The sequence below is a fragment of the Eretmochelys imbricata genome, chromosome 9 (assembly GCF_965152235.1).
Source record: "Eretmochelys imbricata isolate rEreImb1 chromosome 9, rEreImb1.hap1, whole genome shotgun sequence".
Classification (NCBI taxonomy): Eukaryota; Metazoa; Chordata; order Testudines; family Cheloniidae; genus Eretmochelys; species Eretmochelys imbricata.
Genome location: NC_135580.1, coordinates 16,270,572 through 16,291,051, shown reverse-complemented (window position 1 = coordinate 16,291,051; position 20,480 = coordinate 16,270,572). Strand labels below are relative to the sequence as shown.

The 20,480-nt window shown below is 41.9% G+C and overlaps 1 protein-coding gene across 3 annotated transcripts in view; it reads right to left on the bottom strand.

The window, feature by feature from the left end:
* TNIK (TRAF2 and NCK interacting kinase) overlaps positions 1-20,480 on the bottom strand; it is a 305,023-nt gene that overhangs the window by 76,728 nt on the left and 207,815 nt on the right. For all 3 annotated transcript variants that reach the window (XM_077825854.1, XM_077825855.1, XM_077825856.1), the window contains exons 9-12: positions 19,874-19,952; positions 11,594-11,769; positions 7,955-8,021; positions 6,267-6,471 (exon numbers count right to left, since the gene is read on the bottom strand). In XM_077825854.1, the coding sequence (XP_077681980.1) occupies positions 6,267-6,471; positions 7,955-8,021; positions 11,594-11,769; positions 19,874-19,952 (527 nt within the window). The remainder of the gene's footprint in view (positions 1-6,266; positions 6,472-7,954; positions 8,022-11,593; positions 11,770-19,873; positions 19,953-20,480) is intronic.

Below are 20,480 nucleotides of genomic sequence, written 5' to 3'. Positions count from 1 at the left end.
ATCAAAACTGAAGTCAGGTACTCCTGGCAGAATGCAGGTTTGAGGATATTCCGCTCTGGGGTGAGGAAGGAGAATAATGCATTCACCTCAGTGCCAGAAGGATGTGGACCAAGTGAGAGGGATGTCACAGAACTATCACAGAAACTGTGAAGACTAAGGCTGAGATTTTCCCATCTGCCTAGTGGATTTAGATGCACAATTTTCACTGAAATGAATGTGCACCTACATTTCCTAGCTGGCTTTGAAAATCGCAGCCTAAAAGAATAAAATATATGTAGGTTGGTTAATTGACGACCAAAGGGGATATCTCCAAGTGTTTGACAGGTACGAACAGAAGTTCTCAAAGTTCTTGTTGGAGGCTTGTAGAGAGCTGGCTCTCCTCTTTAGTTTCATCAACTGAACTGCATTAAAAGATCACTAACAACATTCAAAACTTTCTTGATTTTACTTTTTCCATGAGAGCATTTTCTTTCTGCGTCACAGGGATGTCATGAGATTGTGAGTGGGAGGACAAGTGTCCATGAGCAAGTCTTCCTACTAAGCTGTGGTCTACACGATGAAAAAGTTCAAGGAATCCCTGATTTAGGATCACCAAAGGAGGGATCATCATACAAGTGATGAGATGACATCAAGGAAAGAAATGCTGAAGAAGAATTTCTGTATGGTGAGCTCTGTTAGGTGGGGGAAGAGGCCATTGCTAGTGAAATGTTGGAAATTCCATGTCTTGGGCTATTTAAAAATAGACAGGACAAAGCAATAGAAAATGACAGGAAGATGGGCTAGATACCCTGACAGGCCTTTCCCGTCTCTAATTAATATGATTCTATGACATAAGTAACCATATGGCATTTCTGAAGCCCGAGCATAGCATCCTTCGAAATCATTCTCTTTGGCACTGCACTGACTTCCAGCTGACTCATTCATTCATTCAGCTTGGCCTTCTTTATAGGGATTTATTATTTGTCTGGACACTCTCTGTAAACACTGATACATCTGACACTACTAGGCAGGCTGACTTACAAGCCCAAAAAGAGCCACAGGTGCAGGGTGTTTGTGTGACCCAGATTGGGTTTTAAAGGCCAATTTTATTTTATTTTGAAATATCATCAGTAGCCTCCATCTTCAATCTGCTCCCCTTTTCCTCTTTTTACAGTGATCTGCTGATGGAGAGCTGCAATCAAGATACATTTTCACTGATCATGCCCAGTGCTTCTCCAATCAAACTTTTAAACAGTATAGAGCATATTTTGCTCTTAATTACACCAATATAAACCAGGAGTAACTCAACGAAAGTCAGTGTAGAACTGCTGCAAGCGAGAACAGCCTCAGGTCCAAAGTAAGAATGCCCTACTGCTGTGAAAGGACTTGTCCCCACAGTGGGGTAATGCCCGCTACTCTCTAGAGCAAATTCCAAATATTAAAGTAACTTCCTGGGGGCAACAAACTCAAGGGACTGGCTATGACATCCAACCCAATGCACTTGTGATTGCTACCCTTTGGTGACTGTTCGGTGCTCTCAGTCCAGTCCCTGGTGGACAGGTGATCATTACCACAGTTGGCACTAATTGGCATCCTTGAAAGGGTATGTAGACCAAGCTTCCCATTCACCCATGGCGGTGGTTCCACCAGTCAGGATTGAGGCACGCTGACATTGGGCACTACCCTCTTCTGTGGATTCTACCCTCTTCTGTGGATAGAATACTTCAGTCTCCTGGTCTCATGCTGTGACCCCTTTCATGAGCATTAAACTCAAGTGGAAAATTATAATTGTTAATTGTTGGGGAGAGAGGGACAAGGAGCCCATTTGCCAAGCTCCCTGAGAGCAAAGCAACTTTGTTTTCACTGAGCCCCACTTCACTATTTTTCTGCTACAATGTATTTTTTTAATGTTCATTGCTAATGGAATAGGTGCAAATGGGATATGGCATGCCAATATACCTGCTATAAATTATGCCCATTGAGAAGTTGTAGGAACTCATACCAGGGATGCAGAGGAAATGTTTATGATATTAGAGGCTAAAACTAGATGTGAGAAAAATGAAACTAAGCAAGAGAAAGTATAAGCTGAATATTGGGGAAAAAATCCATGTTGGTAGTGTGTAATGGGGAGGCATGCCCCTTTAAGGGCTGTGGGGACAGTCAATCCCAGTTATTAAGGACGCATATCTGAACAGGGTTCAGCTGATTCCCCTACAAGGAGCAGCAGGAAGCTGCAGAGAGAGTGAGTTCTCAGGGAGACCAGAGTGGAGTGCAAAGGCTGCTGGGAGGGAATAGGCTCCAGCAGAGAAACCTGGGACTTCAGACAGCAAAGGTCTGGGAGTGGCCTGGTAAGAGAACAAATGGATGGACTTGAAGAGGAACTTGAGAACTTTCTTTGTTTTTTATGATCATAAAACCAGAACCTGAGAAGGGCTGTGAAGGGAAAAAGTGTGTGTGAATTACTGAAGAAGTTCCATGAAGGGGGAAACTGAGGCGGGGACTGCTTGCTGGCCACGTTGAGGGGCTGTTTGGTGCCCTATTGCTTGAGCCATTTAAAACTAGAATAAGACAGACATTATACAGAATGATCCTGAATTTGCAAGGGGAAGGACAAGCCAACCTAACAGGTCTTCCTATCCTTGATTTCTACATATGTTCTATGAGATTCCCCACTACATTCATAGCTACATCCTAGAAATATGTATAAACAGACTAGACAGACCAGCTATATGCCATAGTTAGGGGGTGATTTTGTTGCAAGGTCACAGATGCCATGAATTCCCCCCTTCCTCTATATAAATGGTCATAAAAGGTCACCCCCACTGTGGAAATACAGGGCTAGTTCTGTGACTTCAAAACAAAGTCATCCTTCTAACTATGGCATATACATAGTATACCTACATCTAAATCTACCTACACATATTATAGAATATAGATATTAAAGTGGCAAGAACCACACAGAATGCACAGTCTATGGATGATTTATCTATTGCCAGAAACCTGCCTGCTCTGGATAAAATGTTAAAACAAACAATGTCTCAATTAGGAACATAGGAATTGCCCGAGTGGAAAGACCAGTGGTCCATCTAACCAGTGCCAGCTGCTTTAGAGCAAGGTGCATGCAACCCCACAGCAGGCAATTATGGAATAACCTGCCCTAGGGAAAGTTTGGTACTAACCCCAAAGCACGAGAGTTTACATCCCCTCAAAAACTCTATTTAATCCTTACTATAGCAATTCTTGATTTCTTGCCATCTATATAAATGATAGCCAATACATATAATAAACAAGACTGTTTTTTCTCTTCTTACTAACACTAACGGCTTGTCTACATGGGGAAAAGGCCTGGAATAGCTATTGCTGAATAGCTGTTCCACACTAGCTCCCTGCACTAACTCATACTCCATACCAAGAGTGCCTTTGTGCAGTTTAGGGTAATCCACTTTGGAAACGGATTACTCTAAATTTAGCACAGAATAAGAGCATCCACACAGGGAGTGAGTACAGAATAGCTATTGCATTTTATATTCACCCCCTTGCTATTTCTGCACTAGCTTCCCTATGAATTGCCCATGTAGACAAGCCCGAATAACCTTACTATTGGTTGGAGGTGGCAGTATAAAACTGGTAGAGAGATCTTCAGCCATATAGGCAACTCCACTTTCACAAGCAGATCCCAAAGGTGGCAGTGAAAAAAAAATCTATGTGCACCTGCAAGCCCATCCCCCCACCCCCATCTGGGGTACCTAAGTATCTCTTTATACATGCAGTCCACATGAAGATATTTTTGCAAGTGCCCATAACCCCCACATTTCAATATTTGACCCAAAGTGACTTATGAAACAGCAGCAGTTGTAAAATTTGAAGACATTGCAAACAGTGAAACCAACAGATCATAATAGTTTGACTCATAATGCCAGCAGCTAGAGGGTTTTCACTGACACGCTCTTATTCAGCAACTTGAGAAAACCACCAGTTTCCTGACAAAGACAATTGTGCTGCTGCTAAAAACACCAACTGAGAGCACAAGATATACTCTCAGACACTAGGTTAGCCACTGCTTGACGCACAGCTTCTTGTGTCTGCTCTACGAGAACACACAAGCGGGGGCAGAGACTTGGTGTGTACAGCCTCAGATGTAAGAGGAAGCAAGGCACAAAGTTGCTTTTCACAAAAATTCAGCAGTCATTTGAAATAAGAGCATGAGACAAAATGAAACGTTGACATCGGAATCGGGTTTGGGTTGAGGATGCCGTTCAATTAGGGCTGCACTTCCTTCTCCTGCACTGTGTGGCATGACAAAATAGCTGAAAGCCTTCTGTCTCCCCAACCTCTTTGGCTCATAATATATTTCCCTCTGATTTTAAAACCTAAAATTTTAAAGGGACATGTCAACTGGGAAGGAGGCAATGAGAGAACAGCCCAGGGTACTTTTCCAGTTACCCAGAGTTAAGGCATTAGTTTCAATAGCTGGATGCAGTGACATCGATTTTGAATAGAAAGAGAATGGAAAGAGAAAAGGGAGTGACTTTTCCAGAGCCACATACAAACTAGAGGACTGATCTTGCAACATGTTCAACATTTCCAGGCCCAAATATAAAATGAGCCCCTCACAGGAGAGATCCCTATGGAGCCCAGCCAAGGGGATTAGAGCTCTAAATTCAAACGCTGTTTGGTGAAGAGAGAGAATGATTTGCTTCAATTTAAAGGTAGCATATTAATATCCTACTAAGTTGAGTAAGTATTGTATTTATTATAGGATTTCAGCTAATCTAGTGTCTGCTTTTATTCTGCTCCTGTTCCATTTCTCTATTGCTTGCAGTAACATCCATTTGCACAATGACAGAGTCAGCTTCCCATACAATAGTCCTCAAATAATCACTTATGATAGTGCAAGGGATTTTTTAGTGTGTGGAATCCTATTCCTCTTTTCAAAGCTACGCTTGACTCATCAACAGTATAGAGAAAAAAGAAAAAACCTGACCTGCAATTTATCAAGTGTAGAACATGCTGCACACTAACAATGTTACAGACCAACACATCTACCAGACTGGAAAATGCTTAGCTTGTACTTTGCCCCTCTGCTATTTACAGCCCTGAAGGAGGCTAACAGAACCACCTTGAAGAACAACTACTCGCTGCTCTTACAAAGTGTACAGTCAGCTGCTTGAAATTCTTTCATGTCTAAGCTTTTAGCCTGAGGTATATTATCCAGTGCAATGGACGCCTAGAAAATGTATGGAGATTTAGGTTAAATATAACAGACACTTTGGCCGGTTCAAATTAATGGGGTGGATGCCCTGATAGCCCATTTGCTGCCAAGTGTTTTTCCTACCAGTGACCTCTTTGCAAAGCTAGTTTAATTGCTCTTAATGTACGGACCCTTAAATGAGGCAGTTGGGATGACTCCAGGGCAAGACAGACAATGAGTTTCTTTATGAGAGACCATGTCAAAAGGTAGAAACAGGTGAAACCCCTCTACTCTTTCGTAGACCATTCCGTAACACAAGAACAAAGGGGTCACTCAATGAAGCTGATGGCTGGTCAATTTGAAGCAAAAGGAAATACTTGATGCAGTATGTACTCAGTCTCTGAGATTCATTGATACGCAGAGTCAAATACTATAGTTGTATTCTAAATGGGATGGATAATTTTATGACCAAAAATGTTTGTAGTTAGTATGCTAAGACCAGGGGAATCAAATGTCATGCTTAGGGACATAAACTAATCATTGCAGAAGCCAGAAAGGAATTTGTCCTGCCCCCTCCATGTACATCATTGCATAACAGGGCTTAAGATGGACTTAAGTGGTACATAGGACCTGTGTAGATATTATGGGGGATTTTTAGCTTCCTCTCAAGCATCAGGCACATGCCACAACAAAAGGAAGGATATTGAATTTGCTGGACCACTGGTCCAATCTGGCATGGTAAACTTTAGTGTGTGACAGACCTTAGAACAAAATGCATCTACGGGGAACCTCACATCTGACAAATGTTTCTGGGGACTCTTTTCTGTTCATTATAATGAATGCTCATTACTGTAAATGAGCCTGATTGACTTCAGAGGAGATAGGCACTTGGACAGCCTGGTGAAGAGTAGTATAAGACCACACATAGAACAGGGATGGACAGGCTTTATGTTCAACAAAGCATTTTGGTTTGTCCTAGCAAGGGTAGAACATATTCCTTTTAAACAGGTTGAGAGCAGTATCTTAGTTCTCCTTCAAAAAATATGACCCATTGCAGTGTCATTTAAAAGCCCATTTCATGACCTTGAGTAATTACCTCCTCTAGCCTTCGCCTTTGCTCTTTCTGCTCCTCAATCCGCTTTTGCCGCTCTGCTAGCAGTTGCCGCTTGTGCTCTTCATTCTCTCGCTGCTGCTGCTCCAGCTGCTGCCGTCGGAGGGCCTCTGAACGTTCCTTATTTGCCAGCTGAAGCCTCAAGAAATCCCGTCTCAGCGTTGACTCTCCAGGCAGATTTAGGATGGAGCTTCACAGGGAAAAAGCATCAGAGGCGTTCTAACCATGTGTTTATGCTCCCGACAGAGAAATTCTGCATGTGTATTTATGTTTAACTCCCTTTCCCTTTTGGCTTTGCATTTTGCCATTGAAGGTATAACAAGTGAAGTGCTGGCACAGTATTTGGTGAAGGAAACCAGGGAATCACAAATGGACGAGGCAGAACAGCTCAGAGACTTGCCAGGTGAGATGCAGCAGTTGTTCTGGTGCCTCATTTTTTACATGGGTTCAGGAGACAACAAGCTTAGTGGTGGATCAGCCTTGAATTTGTGGCATAGCTCACATGACGAGAGGTTCATCACACTGTTCACAAACTCACTAGTAATTTATGTCTCTAAACCAAAGTCCCTTCCATTGCAGTGGCTTGCACTATATTTAGTTGTTCACAAAGCAGATTTAGTGTGAATCATTGAAATAAAAATACCAAATTACCTCAGTAAAACAATGGAATAACCTGATACTAATTACAATGATTCTTAAAAATGTCATCAAAAGAAAGTTCAACCACTGTTTAGCTTGAAGAAGCAACCGGAAAGGTTTCATGATGAGAAACTACACATAAATAGGGAGCTATACATGGAAATAAAGGACCACATTGTCAAGAACTGTCTTTAAATTGAGCCTACAATTTTACCACACCTAAATTCCTGCCCATGCAGTTTCCCACATCTAGGTTCTTGTGAGCATAAACATTTGCATGTGCAAAATTCCTTCAAACATGTAAACTGGTTAGTTAAGCAAGCTGTGTACTTAGCCATCTAACCGTCTGGTTTGTTTATGCAAATATACTTACATATACAGTTTTATGTATATAAGATGTGAAAAACTGCAAGAACAATTTTAGAGGCTTGATCCAAATGGGTATATGGAAATGTTCATCTGTATATCAAAAAATTGGTCAGATTAGGGATAGAAATTCAGACATGTTAGGGGGTGGATACTGCTGATAGGACCTTGACAGCCTCGCATTGATGAATTTTGGGGCCAGTGACTAAGCAGGCAAGTTACACAGCTGTCCACATATCATCATATGAAAGAGAAAATACAGCTGCTGTTATTACCCTAGGTTTTTATGTTTTTAAGAAAGAATAGAATAAAATAATTATCACTGAGAGATCAATGCAGTTTTAAACCCTCAGTGTACCGATGCCCACCAGTGAATAGTACAATATATGGAACCTCTGCTTCTTTGTGTCATTAGCATACTGTATTGTAAATCGCAAAGAAAATAAGGTATTGCTTCTTCTCGGCCTTCTGGTCAGGGTGAGCCATAGCATCAATTTAATATCCAGGCATCATCTATCAGAGGGACTATATATCCCACCTTTGCATGGGATAGACTCAATGACCAAATTGGTCTTTTTCCATCTCTAGCTCATACAATCTTATAATCCTAACCAATTTTGTACACAGTCAGAGAGATACAAGGGGAGAAATGAGCACCTGATTTTTACCTGGGCTCTCCAGAGTCATTTTCTTCTTCCTCTTCCTCACTTCCACTGTATTCATATTCTGTCTCATCTAGGAATATAACTGAATGTTAGGTTTCAGAGTAGCAGCCGTGTTAGTCTGTATTCGCAAAAAGAAAAGGAGTACTTGTGGCACCTTGGAGACTAACCAATTTATTTGAGCATAAGCTTTCGTGAGCTACAGCTAACTTCATCGGATGCATAAAGTGGAAAATACAGTGAGGAGATTTATATACACACAGACCATGAAAAAATGCATATTGTAAGGAGAGTGATCACTTAAGATGAGCTATTACCAGCAGGAGAGTGGGGTGGGGGGAGAGAAAACCTTTTGAAGTGATAATCAAGGTGGGCCATTTCCAGGACTTAACAAGAACGTCTGAGGAACAGTGGGGGGAAGGGGGGGGAATAAACAAGGGGAAATAGTTTTACTTAGTATAATGACTCAACCACTCCCAGTCTCTATTCAAGCCTAAGTTAATTGTATCCAATTTGCACATTAATTCCAATTCAGCAGTTTCTCATTGGAGTCTGTTTTCGAAGTTTTTTTGCTGAAGGATAGTCACTTTGAGATCAGAAATCGAGTGACCAGAGAGATTGAAGTGTTCTCCGACTGGTTTATGAATGTTATAATTCTTGACATCTGATTTGTGTCCATTTATTCTTTTATGTAGAGACTGTCCAGTTTGACCAATATACATGGCAGAGGGGCATTGCTGGCACATGATGGCATATATCACTTTGGTAGATGTGCAGGTGAACGAACCTCTGATAGTGTGCCTGATGTGATTAGGTCCTATGATGGTGTCCCCTGAATAGATATGTGGACACAGTTGGCAACGGGCTTTGTTGCAAGGATAGGTTCCTGGGTTAGTGGTTCTGTTGTGTGGTGTGTGGTTGCTGGTGAGTATTTGCTTCAGATTGGGGGGCTGTCTGTAAGCAAGGTCTGGCCTGTCTCCCAAGATTTGTGAGAGTGATGGGTCGTCCCTCAGGATAGGTTGTAGATCTTTGATAATGCGTTGGAGAGGTTTTAGTTGGTGGCTAAAGGTGATGGCTAGTGGAGTTCTGTTACTTTCTTTGTTGGGCCTGTCCTGTAGTAGGTGACTTCTGGGTACTCTTCTGGCTCTGTCAATCTGTTTCTTCACTTCAGCAGGTGGGTATTGTAGTTGTAAGCATTCAAGCATTCTTACAACTACAACCTCCCCCCCACTGTTCCTCAGACGTTCTTGTTAAGTCCTGGAAGTGGCCCACCTTGATTATCACTTCAAAAGGTTTTCTCTCCCCCCACACCACTCTTCTGCTGGTAATAGCTCATCTTAAGTGATTACTCTCCTTACAATGTGTATTTTTTCATGGTCTGCGTGTATATAAATCTCCTCACTGTATTTTCCACTTTATGCATCCGATGAAGTTAGCTGTAGCTCACGAAAGCTTATGCTCAAATAAATTGGTTAGTCTCTAAGGTGCCACAAGCACTCCTTTTCTTTTAACTGAATGTTAGTGCCCTTTACTGGACTCATTTGTTTTTCTACTGCTTGAAGATCCAGATGCTCTGGTATGAGAATAGAAATGGGAGTTTTATTTTATTTTATTCTGGAAAATCAGTAATATTCTCAAGTTTTTTGCCCAAAAAGTCTGATTCTAAATGAGGGCCACAAAGCCAAGGAAATTTAGTCGAAAGCTGAATGCATTCAGCTTTGACTAAGAATACAGCAGTCACTGTGCAGTGGCTGTCTGACATGCCGTACACTCCTTTGCACAATGGGATGAGTTAAGGATGGAGTTTCAGTCTAAATTCTGAGTACAGTGTTCCCGATTCAACACTCAACACGGATCTATATCAACAGAGCAGAAAGATGCTGATGTAAAGATAGAAACTGCCAACACCCTTTTGTAAAATAAAAATAGAACATTAAACAAATGACAAATGTGTAAAGTACAATTTCGAAACCTCATCTCCAGGAATACTCTTGCAAAAGTTAAGATACAGGGCAGAATTCTACAGCAACAAGCCTGTGAAACTGGGATTTAAATACTGTTTCGAAGGCATAAACTTCCTTTTCCCTAACATATGCACTTTTCTCTCTCCTATTAATATCCGTATTGATATTTCCCAGTCAATGAAGGTGTCTACATAAATACCCAATTACAATGCTGTACCACATTCTGCAATTTCTTTTGGAATATAAGTGAAATGTAGAATCTTTATCAGATGAAGAGAATTATAGGAAAAGAAAGGCTCACATTTATCCAATTATTTTCCATCTCTAGGGTACAACCTTCATTTGCCAGCCTAAATACATTTAATACTTCACTAGTATCTGGCTTTATTGTTTTCATTTTACTGAAAAAAATATCAGGAAATGGAATTTAAGCATGAAAAAATGATATTGCTTAAAAGAAATTAGAGAAATAGTGATGTGTTAATTGGCTGGATTCTACAAAAAATTCAGCCATTGAGATCAAAAATAGAATACAGTACGCATGCAAATGCAATATATTATTTTAACAAGTTTGTTTATCTATTGAGTCCTCCTTTTATGAGACTTCACTGTGCCTCAGTATGATTTAAGTCAGTTCATTGGAAATGTATTTGTTTCAATTGGTTAGTCCTGTAGCAGACATTGTTGTAAGCTCTTTGGGGCAGAGACTTGGTTTTTATTTGTACAGACCATTGCACAGTTTATAAATATGATTTGTGTTGGGCCATTTTATAACATGACATAAGAAAATATGACTTTAGTGGGTTCCACCTTCTGTGTCTGCATGGTGTGTATACATGCGTACACACTCAATTATAATTGCACATTCACAAAGTGTTTAGATTCAACATTACAACTGCGCACTAGGCCCCTATCCTGCTCCTAGTGAAGTGAATGGTAAAACTCCCATTGTCTTCAGTGGTGCAAGATCAGATGCTAAGTAATAATAGACATTAGATCTGGCCAAGAAATGATTTTTGTTCCTGTGAAAAAATTAAACAAACACAAATTAGTATTTGTTGATTTTTTTTTTCAAGTTACTGGGTGTTCATTGAAAACCAACCCCCTAAATGTCTCAATTTTTGTTGTTGCTGTTAACGAAAACTTAAGAAAATTGAAGAGGGTTGAAAGCAGACATTTCCTGCCCCCGAACAAAACACATTTTTCATCAGAAAAAAAGTTTTGAATGAAAAACTTGGACCAGTTCTAATAGTAATGGTGCTTTGGTTTTGTCAACACAGTCTGAGCTGTGATTTAACTGACTTGGTAGATCCCTGCAGCTCTCCTGGTGTGGACTCTTATTACAGGTGCAGAATGCTATATTTTAACTTTACTTACACAAGTAAGAAATTCATTTAAGCAAAACTGAAATCGCCTACCCTTCATTTAAAATAAGAGTGTCCACACTTAAATACGTGCACCCATTTAATTAAATCAGTTTCTAAATGAGTAAAATTCATGTTCAAAATGTGACCAGCCCTAAGCATAGTCTGATCTCAGTACAGCATCATGGCACAGTCCTTTGGGCAGGGACTCTATTATGTGTTTATCCTGTGCCTAACACAGCAGAGCCTTGGTCTATGATTGAGGTCCCAGGTCCTACCATAATACATATAATAGCCTCTTCTGCTTGGCTGCTAACCTTTTTCTCCTCGCTTCTTCTTAGTCCTATCAATATGGTCCTTAAGCTGAATGCGAACCTGCCTTTCATTAGGCTGGTCTCGAATAAATGGGTGCTTCATCAGCTGTTCAGTTGTTGGTCTCTGACTGTGGTTCTTCACCAGGCAGCTCTCAATGAATGACTGGAATTTTTTAGACCTAGCAGAGAAAGAAAAATATGTAACTGTGTTAAAAAGAAACCACAAAACCAGAATTACATCCAGTAAAAACGAGTCTGATATTTTCTGGATATTTAAAAGGACCAGCCAGCTTGAATTTTTTGTTTGTTTGCAAATTGACTAAATTTTTAAAAATTGGATTATTGTTAGAATGTATCCTTTCAATAGTATTGTTCTGAAATACTTTTTCTCATCTCCTGTTGATGGTTAGAAGGATCTCTCTATTGCTCATTATAAAACACAGATAGAGGGAAACAATTATTTATAACTATCTATTACTGCATTTTCTATGCGGTAATGGATTTCTGGGGTGAAGTGGGAGAAGCAAAGTGATTTACTTTTACTCAACTGATATTACACAGATTTTTAAATATTTATAGTTTGTACAATCTCCTACTCATTCTTGCTGTTCTTAGCCCTTCACTTACTCCCACCAGGAGCTTGGTCAGCATGCACTAATCCCATAAGGCATTACATCTTGGCTATAGTATGTTTGTGAGATCTACACTGTCAGCAGGTATCCATACTGCTTCAACCTCCACCCATTTGTGGATCAAAACTAATGACCTGCCATTCTTGCTGTGCGGGGTAGAAGTGGGAATGAGGCTGTGTTGACTTAGCCTGGCCCATCCTCCCCTCCTTGCCTTGCTACAAAGAGTTAAACTAAACTCCAGCCAAAGTAAATCTGAGAAAACAAATTTCTCTTGGCCTCGGATTTTGCATATCAAAAGTTCTGCCTGGAACTAATTTCAGCACATTATAAACCCAAGAGAATAAGGATTTACAAGAAGGAGATGCTGATAGACCGCTATGGTGCATGTTGCTTTAGTAAACTGGAACATTTGTGTAAATTAATGTCAGAAGCCAACTGATATTACAGAATTGCATTGAGAGGTAAAACAATAAGCTTTCAGGGATTTTATTTTTAAACTGTCAGACTAAAAAGTGATTTATCTTTTAAGTACTAATCCATACAAATTGGGATGTGAAAATAAACACTACTGGCTCCAATAAAATCCCCCATCCAGATTTATTAATGAGCAAATCTCTCCTATCTACCCTCCCTCTAAAGAACAGTTTCTTGGTGGATTCCAGAAGGAGAAAGTTGGGTGAAGCTTTATTCAGCCCAGTTCTTTGTACAAGTTAAAGTAGAGACTGAAGCTCTGAGCCTGTATTTTGATCCATGTGGGCAGACCCCTTCATGTATGTGGAGCCACAGCAGCACTGAGGATCTAATTGCAGGATCAGGGCCTGGATCATTACAGAGAAATGAAGCCAAAGACTGTACTATCTGGTATGCTGGACAACAAAAGCAACTGAAAACATCTCGTTTAAGTGAGATTCTATTTTATAGAATCTGTTTGCTTAACACAAACCTTGCAAAAATAATTTGCTGACCCCTGCTGAAGTGAACTACCCCAAGAATCAGTGTTTAATTACATATTTAAAGTGTTTATTTGACAGTTATTGTACATAAATACCAACTGGTTATGAACTGACTCTTCCTTGGGTTTAACGGGGATATAAAATGCCTACATGTAAATGATCATGAATCCCAGCTGCCAGTAATTTGATTTTGTGTTGCAGTACATTCCATTAGATTAGTACCTCCTGTTTACCCAGTCTGCTTATATGCAGTACTAATATTTTAATATACACATGAAAGTTAGTTAGGTATTGACACTACAGACCACAAAAATGTCAAACTAAGTCAAATTGTATTATAAGCACAGATATTAGTGAGACATTCAATGTTTTACTGGAGAGCAAATACACACTTTGCACTGCCGGTCTGACAGGTAGTCTTACAACAGCACTTAAAAAGTGGCCTCTCTTTGCATGTGTGCATGAGATCATCTGTGCATGTACTTTTCAAACATCTGCATGTGAATGTAGTGAAATTTATAAAACCTACTTGTATACTTTTCTAGCAAGCTCTGGCTTCTACTTTAAGGGGAAACACTGCAGAACTTGGCATTCTCATATGGCTTTAATCCTAATAAGGCAAAACTTTGCTATTGCAAAAGTTTTTCACTTTGAGTTTTTGGATTTTTTTGAATATGAAATTCAAAGTGAAATTCAGGGAGTTGGAACCTTCTTGAATCAAAGGGGAAAGAAGGACCGCCCAAATCCCTATGAAACAGACCTGCAGCAACACACAGCTCTATCTGTAGCCCTGCATTCTGTCACAATGCAAGTCCTGGTTAGCATACAAAACAAAACCCAGCTTTCTGAAAAATGACCTATAAAGCTCTGACAAGGATGGGGCTAATGGAATGTCCACCTTCGTCCGGAAACTGCTAAGAGTCCTGCGGGTAACATGTTGAACAAATCTTCCTGGTACTCAGCAAGTGTAACGTGAGAATAACCAAGCATTTCTTTAACAATGTTATGGTTCAACACCTAAACCATGCAACTTTTCAGGGCCAGATTATCTGCTGGGGTAACTCCATGGAAGTCAATGAATTTACACCACCGAGAACATGGCCTTCCGTTTTGCATGTTTCCAACAGGAAGCCTGGTAAAACACATCAGTTGCACATGAGTTTCACTTTGAGATCATGGAAACTTTCAACCCCAAAACTGAGGGTGAAACTCTGGGTATGTGAACCTGTGTGTATCAAATCCAAAGACCTTGTTTGTACCAAGTTAGCAGAGGCAACGCAGACAAATGTTGCATAACTCTAATTATTAACCTGTTTTACGGATGAGAAAGATGAGGTGGAGAGGGTCAATGACTTGGCCAGGAACACAGAGATTTGTTTACTAAATAATAAGAACAGTCAATGCTTACACAACACTAGAACTCACATCTGCCTGACTGCCAAGCCTGTGCTAAGACCATGCCTTTACAGTTTTTTCCCTTCTTTGTCCATTCTCAATTATATTCCCCCTCCCCACTCAAGCAACTGGCATGTGATATGTTGTGATGACAGAAGTAGACACAGCTGTGATTGTCTGGCACACAGGTTTTCCAGCTTCTAACTGTTAACTAACCCACCCACTGTCAGACCTACCCTCCACCTCATTCTTTTGCTCTCTGTGGAGGAAGGGATGTGAATAGGGGAAAGTCATACAGGATTACTGTAGACAAGAAGGAAAGACTGAGTAGTCTGTTCTTATGAGCACACAGGGACACCCCTAGTGCCTCTATGATCCTAAGAAATGCAAATGATAGGGGGGAGATGCATAACTAATCACATTATGAATGATGTATGAAATAACCCTGTTATACAGCACTTCACACTTTAATAGCGCCTTTCACCCACAGCACTCGTAGCATTTCACCCATGTTCATGAGACTTGCTCCAGGTCACATTGTGAGCCAATGCCAGAGCCAGAAAAGAACACTCAGGAGTCTGGATTCCCAGCCCCTTCTTCTAACCTCCGTCTGGACGGAGAACAGGGACAGCACTTCCTGAAGACAGCTGCATGCAGCTGGGTTGTTACACACACTCCCTCAAGTGATTCCAGAAAAGAAAGTCAAGCCCAAATGTCTGACACTCCAGAGTGCTCACGGCATACAGGGCATAGGCCTGCCAAGAGCCAATGGAGCTCTGTGCAAATTAAAATGGCCCAGGGAAGCCAGAATGTGGTTCACAAGGTGGGGCAAGGCAAAACTATCAGCTACGGTCATTGAGAACCCCTGAGTGCCAGGGCTGCTCAGAGCTAGTGCCTTCCTGACCGTAGCCTCTTCAGAAGAGGAGGATGTGGCCAGCCACATGACAGCTGGCCAGCCACATGACAGCTGCATGTCTTTAAAGGGGTACTGTTCTTCTTAGCAGCTCCAGGAGCCACAATGCCTCCCAGAGACCCACATAGCATAGGGCAGAGCTCTGCTTTAATGGGACAATCAGGCTCTTAAAGCGTGTGTTAAAGAGAAAAGCCTGGGTTTCACTCTTTGTTCCATCTCCAATTCACTGTGATACGTTGGGGCAAGTCACATCACCTCGCTGCCTCAGCTCCCCCATGGGCATGCACACACGTAATAGTACTTCCTTAGCTTAGGGGTGTGTGCAGATGAAAAGCGTTGTCACAGAGGAAACACCACGCTTAGCATAAACAAGGAGAGATGTGCTGGGTCCAAGTGTTTACGAAAACAGCCCCAAAATTCAAGCTTCATTTGCTTAAGAACTTCAGCGGCAGAAAGTAAATCATCATATCATGCTGATTTGAACCAGAAGAAGAAGAAGATTACAAGGAGCCAGCCTTTAACTTCAAAGAGAAGCAGGGCTATTTTAAAAGCAGGTGCAGGAGTTCATCAAGAAACCAGGCAGACTGTGTTTCTACAGGGGTTTTTCTATTTGCAACAGCAGGCAAGATCCCAAATCCTTTCTACTTATCAGTGGATTTCACTGATTTAACTTCTTCATCTTCAACCATCAAGGGTTTTGCAGCCAGTTAGCCATTTTCTTCCTATGGAAAAATCCATCTTCATCTCAGTGCTTTAATGTGGTTAGTTCAATATTTCTGCATGTGGAGAGGTTGACGGTCCTAAGCCCATTTAAGACTACTTGTCCTGGGAGTGGAAAGCACAAAACACAGAGAAGAGCTGCTGATCTTTGATACCCAGCAAGCTGGATTTTTAAATTTTGCTCTTCTCCTGTGATTTTAGTACTTGTGAAAGATGCTAGATTGCATTCTGGGGATGTGCAAAACTTGCACCGCAGAGGTCTGAGCAAGCATTTTGGGGAAGTTCAATTCTTTTGGGTTTTGCATACACAGCTTCTTGTCCTGCTTCGATTAGACCCAAAACCTCAGGCTAAAACTCAGTCAAAAGCATTGACTTGCACCTGGCTTCATGTTGAAGACATTTAAAACAATGTCAGATTACTTGGTCTAAAATCATGAACTAACCCATGTTTGGCACATAGTTGAGTCCAGAAGTGTGAGCCTGTTGGTATTTCATCTGAGTTTCAAATTCATAATGAAACCTAGCAAGATTTACATAGCTTTGCTGAGAATAACAGAGCTGTAAGAAATGGAGAGTAAAGGCTTCTATTTATCCACAGAATGGAACCAGCCCCAATAAGCATGCTTCAACTGTAACTCGGAGAGGGGAGTGTAAACAAAATTCAATGTCCATTCAACCCTTGCCTTTACTGCAGACTGTCAGGAAGGATAGACACATCTATCAGGCACTAGACAGAGACCACCATTTCATTTCAGAAAGGTCACCCAGTGGCCATAAGATGATAATGAGTTTGGCAACCACAGACCTCAGCTGGACTTGAACAGATCTAGAAGTGAAAGGTTCTGTAATTGATTACAAATCCTTCAAGCCATCCCATCCCCTTAGAAGTTTTTAATTCTTGCTCTCTTCTCTCCAAAAAGAGAGGCTGCAGGGGTTAATGAAATGAGGGAAAGAACATGACAGCAAAGTGACATGGTGGTGTCACAAAAGCCGTTTTCCATCCAAGTAGAAATGGACCCAAAATTCAGATGTGAATTTCAAACACCCCAAAAATCAATGGGATTAGGATTCAGGAGGGCCAGTGCAGCTCATCCAAAAAAAATGGGAGAGAGGTGCAATATATGGGTGTGAGTTTAAATGCCCCAAAGTCTAGGGACATTTAGCTGAACAATTATTGTATCCCTTCAACTTTCTGAACATAAGAACAGGGAAAGTTGGGCTATACTAACAGTGAGCCAGTTAGCTGGAATATGAGGGAAGGGTTGTGTATCGCTGGAATATGAGGGAAGTAACTTGCCCAAGGTCACATGCAGTGTGTGGCAGACCCAGATATGGAATTGGTACCTGGCTTGTGCAAGACGGATTAAAATACTCCAGGGACATAGATTGCAATTTATCAGAACAAAACAAAACAAAACTCCTGCTCCTGTTCAATTTTACCTTAAAGTGTGGGGGGGTGGGGTCAGTGATTTCTTTCTTCAGCTGCCTTCTTTCTCTCTGGAGGCTCAGACTGCCTTTGGCTATGTCCACACGATGAGCTGGGGCGGTAATTTCCCTGCTCACACACGCATACTCATGGAAGCTTGATGAGAGCTAGTGTCTGTATAAATAGTAACGTAGCTACAGTAGCACAGGCTGTGACCGTGGAGGCCCGGCTGAGCTGTGCCGAGTACAAACCTGCCTCTAACTGGTGGGCATGTACTTGCCATGGCTCAGCCGTGCCTCTGCTGTTACCGCGGTGACACTGCTATTTATGCTGGCGCTAGCTCTTGCTGAGCTACCGTGAGTATTTGGACTAGAGCCGGGGAATCGCATCCCCCTGGCTTATAGCACAGGTGCAGCCTTTGATGAATAAATACAACACAACACAAACCCTCTCGCTTACATCCTGCAGTCTGCCTTGTGCAGTAACAGCTAACTCAAAAGGTACGTTGGCCGAGCAGTCAGAGGGGTGATTCCATAGAATATCAGGGTTGGAAGGGACCTCAGGAGGTCATCTAGTCCAACCCCCTGCTCGAAGCAGGACCAATCCCCAATTTTTGACCCAAAGGGCCCCCTCAAGGATTGAACTCACAACCCTGGGTTTAGCAGGCCAATGCTCAAACCACTGAGCTATCCCTCCCCCCAGCATGTGTAGACGTACCTGAGGTAGATCTGATCTAGCTAGCGTGAGAACCAATAGCAGTGAAGGTGCAGCCCAGCAGACTGCAGTCTGGGCTAGCCAGCAGAGTATATTCCCAGGCTCTCTGGCAGACTTGTACTTGGATGGCTAGCCCATGCTGCAGCCGCTTCTCTGTTATCGCTTCCCATGCTAACTCGGTGAAAGGTACCTCTGTACGTCTACATGCGCTGCAATCGCAGTTCCAGTGGCAGCACCGACATACCCAACGTGTAAGTGGGAGACTGGTGGCTCAACAAAATACATGTCTGAACACCTGTCTGCTGCTGGATCGCTTCAGGTATCAAAAGGAAGTTGCACAAGAGCCTGCAGTTCACAGATCATCATATCATACAACCTCCGTACCTCTCTCTGCAGACTTCTGAATAACCACTGTGGATACTGCTTCAGACTGGTAAGAAAACTCTCTCTTACACTGGCATTGCACTAAGATCCAGCCAGCTGATGATGAAGATGGCAAAATTAGTGCCGGGCCTGTGTGTGTTTTTAGAGGGTGTGGTGCTCTTTGGATGCTGGTTTCAAACTAAGATGTACCAAGGAATTCAGTGATCACTCCGCACAACAGACATACCCTAGAAACACTGCCACTTGGACCTCACTTTTCTTCGAAACCTGCCTTTAACTGTGCACCCACGTACCTGGGCTCTCAGCACTAAGGAATGAGAGGCAAAAATTCTACCACCAAGACAGCACTTTTTCCCTCCAACTCTATACCCCTAGCACTAAGTTGGAGCACTCTCCCTCTGTATCACTAGCAGTCAGGGTGACTGGCAGGACTCTCTCTCCTCACACACACACATATTATCCCCCCCCCCCCACTAAGTGGCAGGGCTCCCTATCTTTTCTGGCTAAACCACAACTGAACCTGGGATGAGAAAATTGTAGAAACCTATGTCCAGTACACTTTAAGGGTTCTTGCTTACATCAGCACAGTAACAGAACATCTGCTGGGCTTCAGGGATTCTTTTTATTTTGTTAAAGGGTGTTTTCTATTGGAGTGTCCTGGTTTTCTTCAAGATGCTGTTGCATTTTTTTTCTTCCAAAATTTTAAAATAAAACCCAAACTTAGTTCAAATCTCCACATTCCTGAGCCTTCAAGATAAACTATCCCTTTTTGGAATGAGTAAATGTTTCCACTTGAAAATGGAATCTCTTTGGAAAGAAATGGCAGCCAAGTGAAGTGTCATGTGGCTTCAGGCTGCATAAATCGCTTCAGAAAAGCCAACTCTTCACTGTGAAATGGCAACATTAGAGAGCTTCTCTCTCTGTGTCTCAAAGAGAAGTTGTCATGCCACCCACACAGTGCAGCCAGCTGGGACCAGAGCAATCTTTCCTTAGGGCCTGATCCTGTACCCACTGAAATTACACCGGTGACTTCACTAGAAACAGGATCAGACCCCTAAACCTGTAAAGAGTTTGTTTAGTGCTAACAATACAAACAAGTGATAACATTTTACAGCATTTGAACTTCAGTTTGAAGACCAGACTCACCACTTCTTTGATTTCAACCGTGGGGCTGGGTTCCGGGGGATGAGGAACAGAGCTCTCATGGGATGCATGTCACAAAGGGCTAAAAGGTACAACAAGAGACATTAGATAGGGCAGGAAGCAGAAGAGATACAGAGCATTTCACAGATAGAGCATATGTTAGGGGCAGGTGGAGAATCTAGAGACAGGATTTCTCTGAAGTAACAAGAACTCCAACATACCACTACACAGAGGGATTTGAATAAATACCCCTCCAGAGGCACCTTCCAGCCCAAGGAGTGGCATGATTCTAGAGATGGGCTGGAGCTGCAAAGCTTGGACCAAGATCTGAACTCCCCTAAGTTTTGGGGATGTCTGTACCCTGGAGTTTTGGTTTAGAGTTAGGGGCTAGCTATGAAGTTTGTATGCCTGCAGCTTTGTGTTTAACCACACTGACAGGCACTGATGCAGATGACAGCTCACGTATGTGCTGCACTTCAAAGCCATACCATGTGGTTTACCACCAAAGCCATACCATCTCTGCCCTGGTTACTTTTAACAAACAAGATCCTAGCATAAAACTGATAGGAGTCTTAACAGGTATACGAGTTACCTAAATGCATCAGCTAAA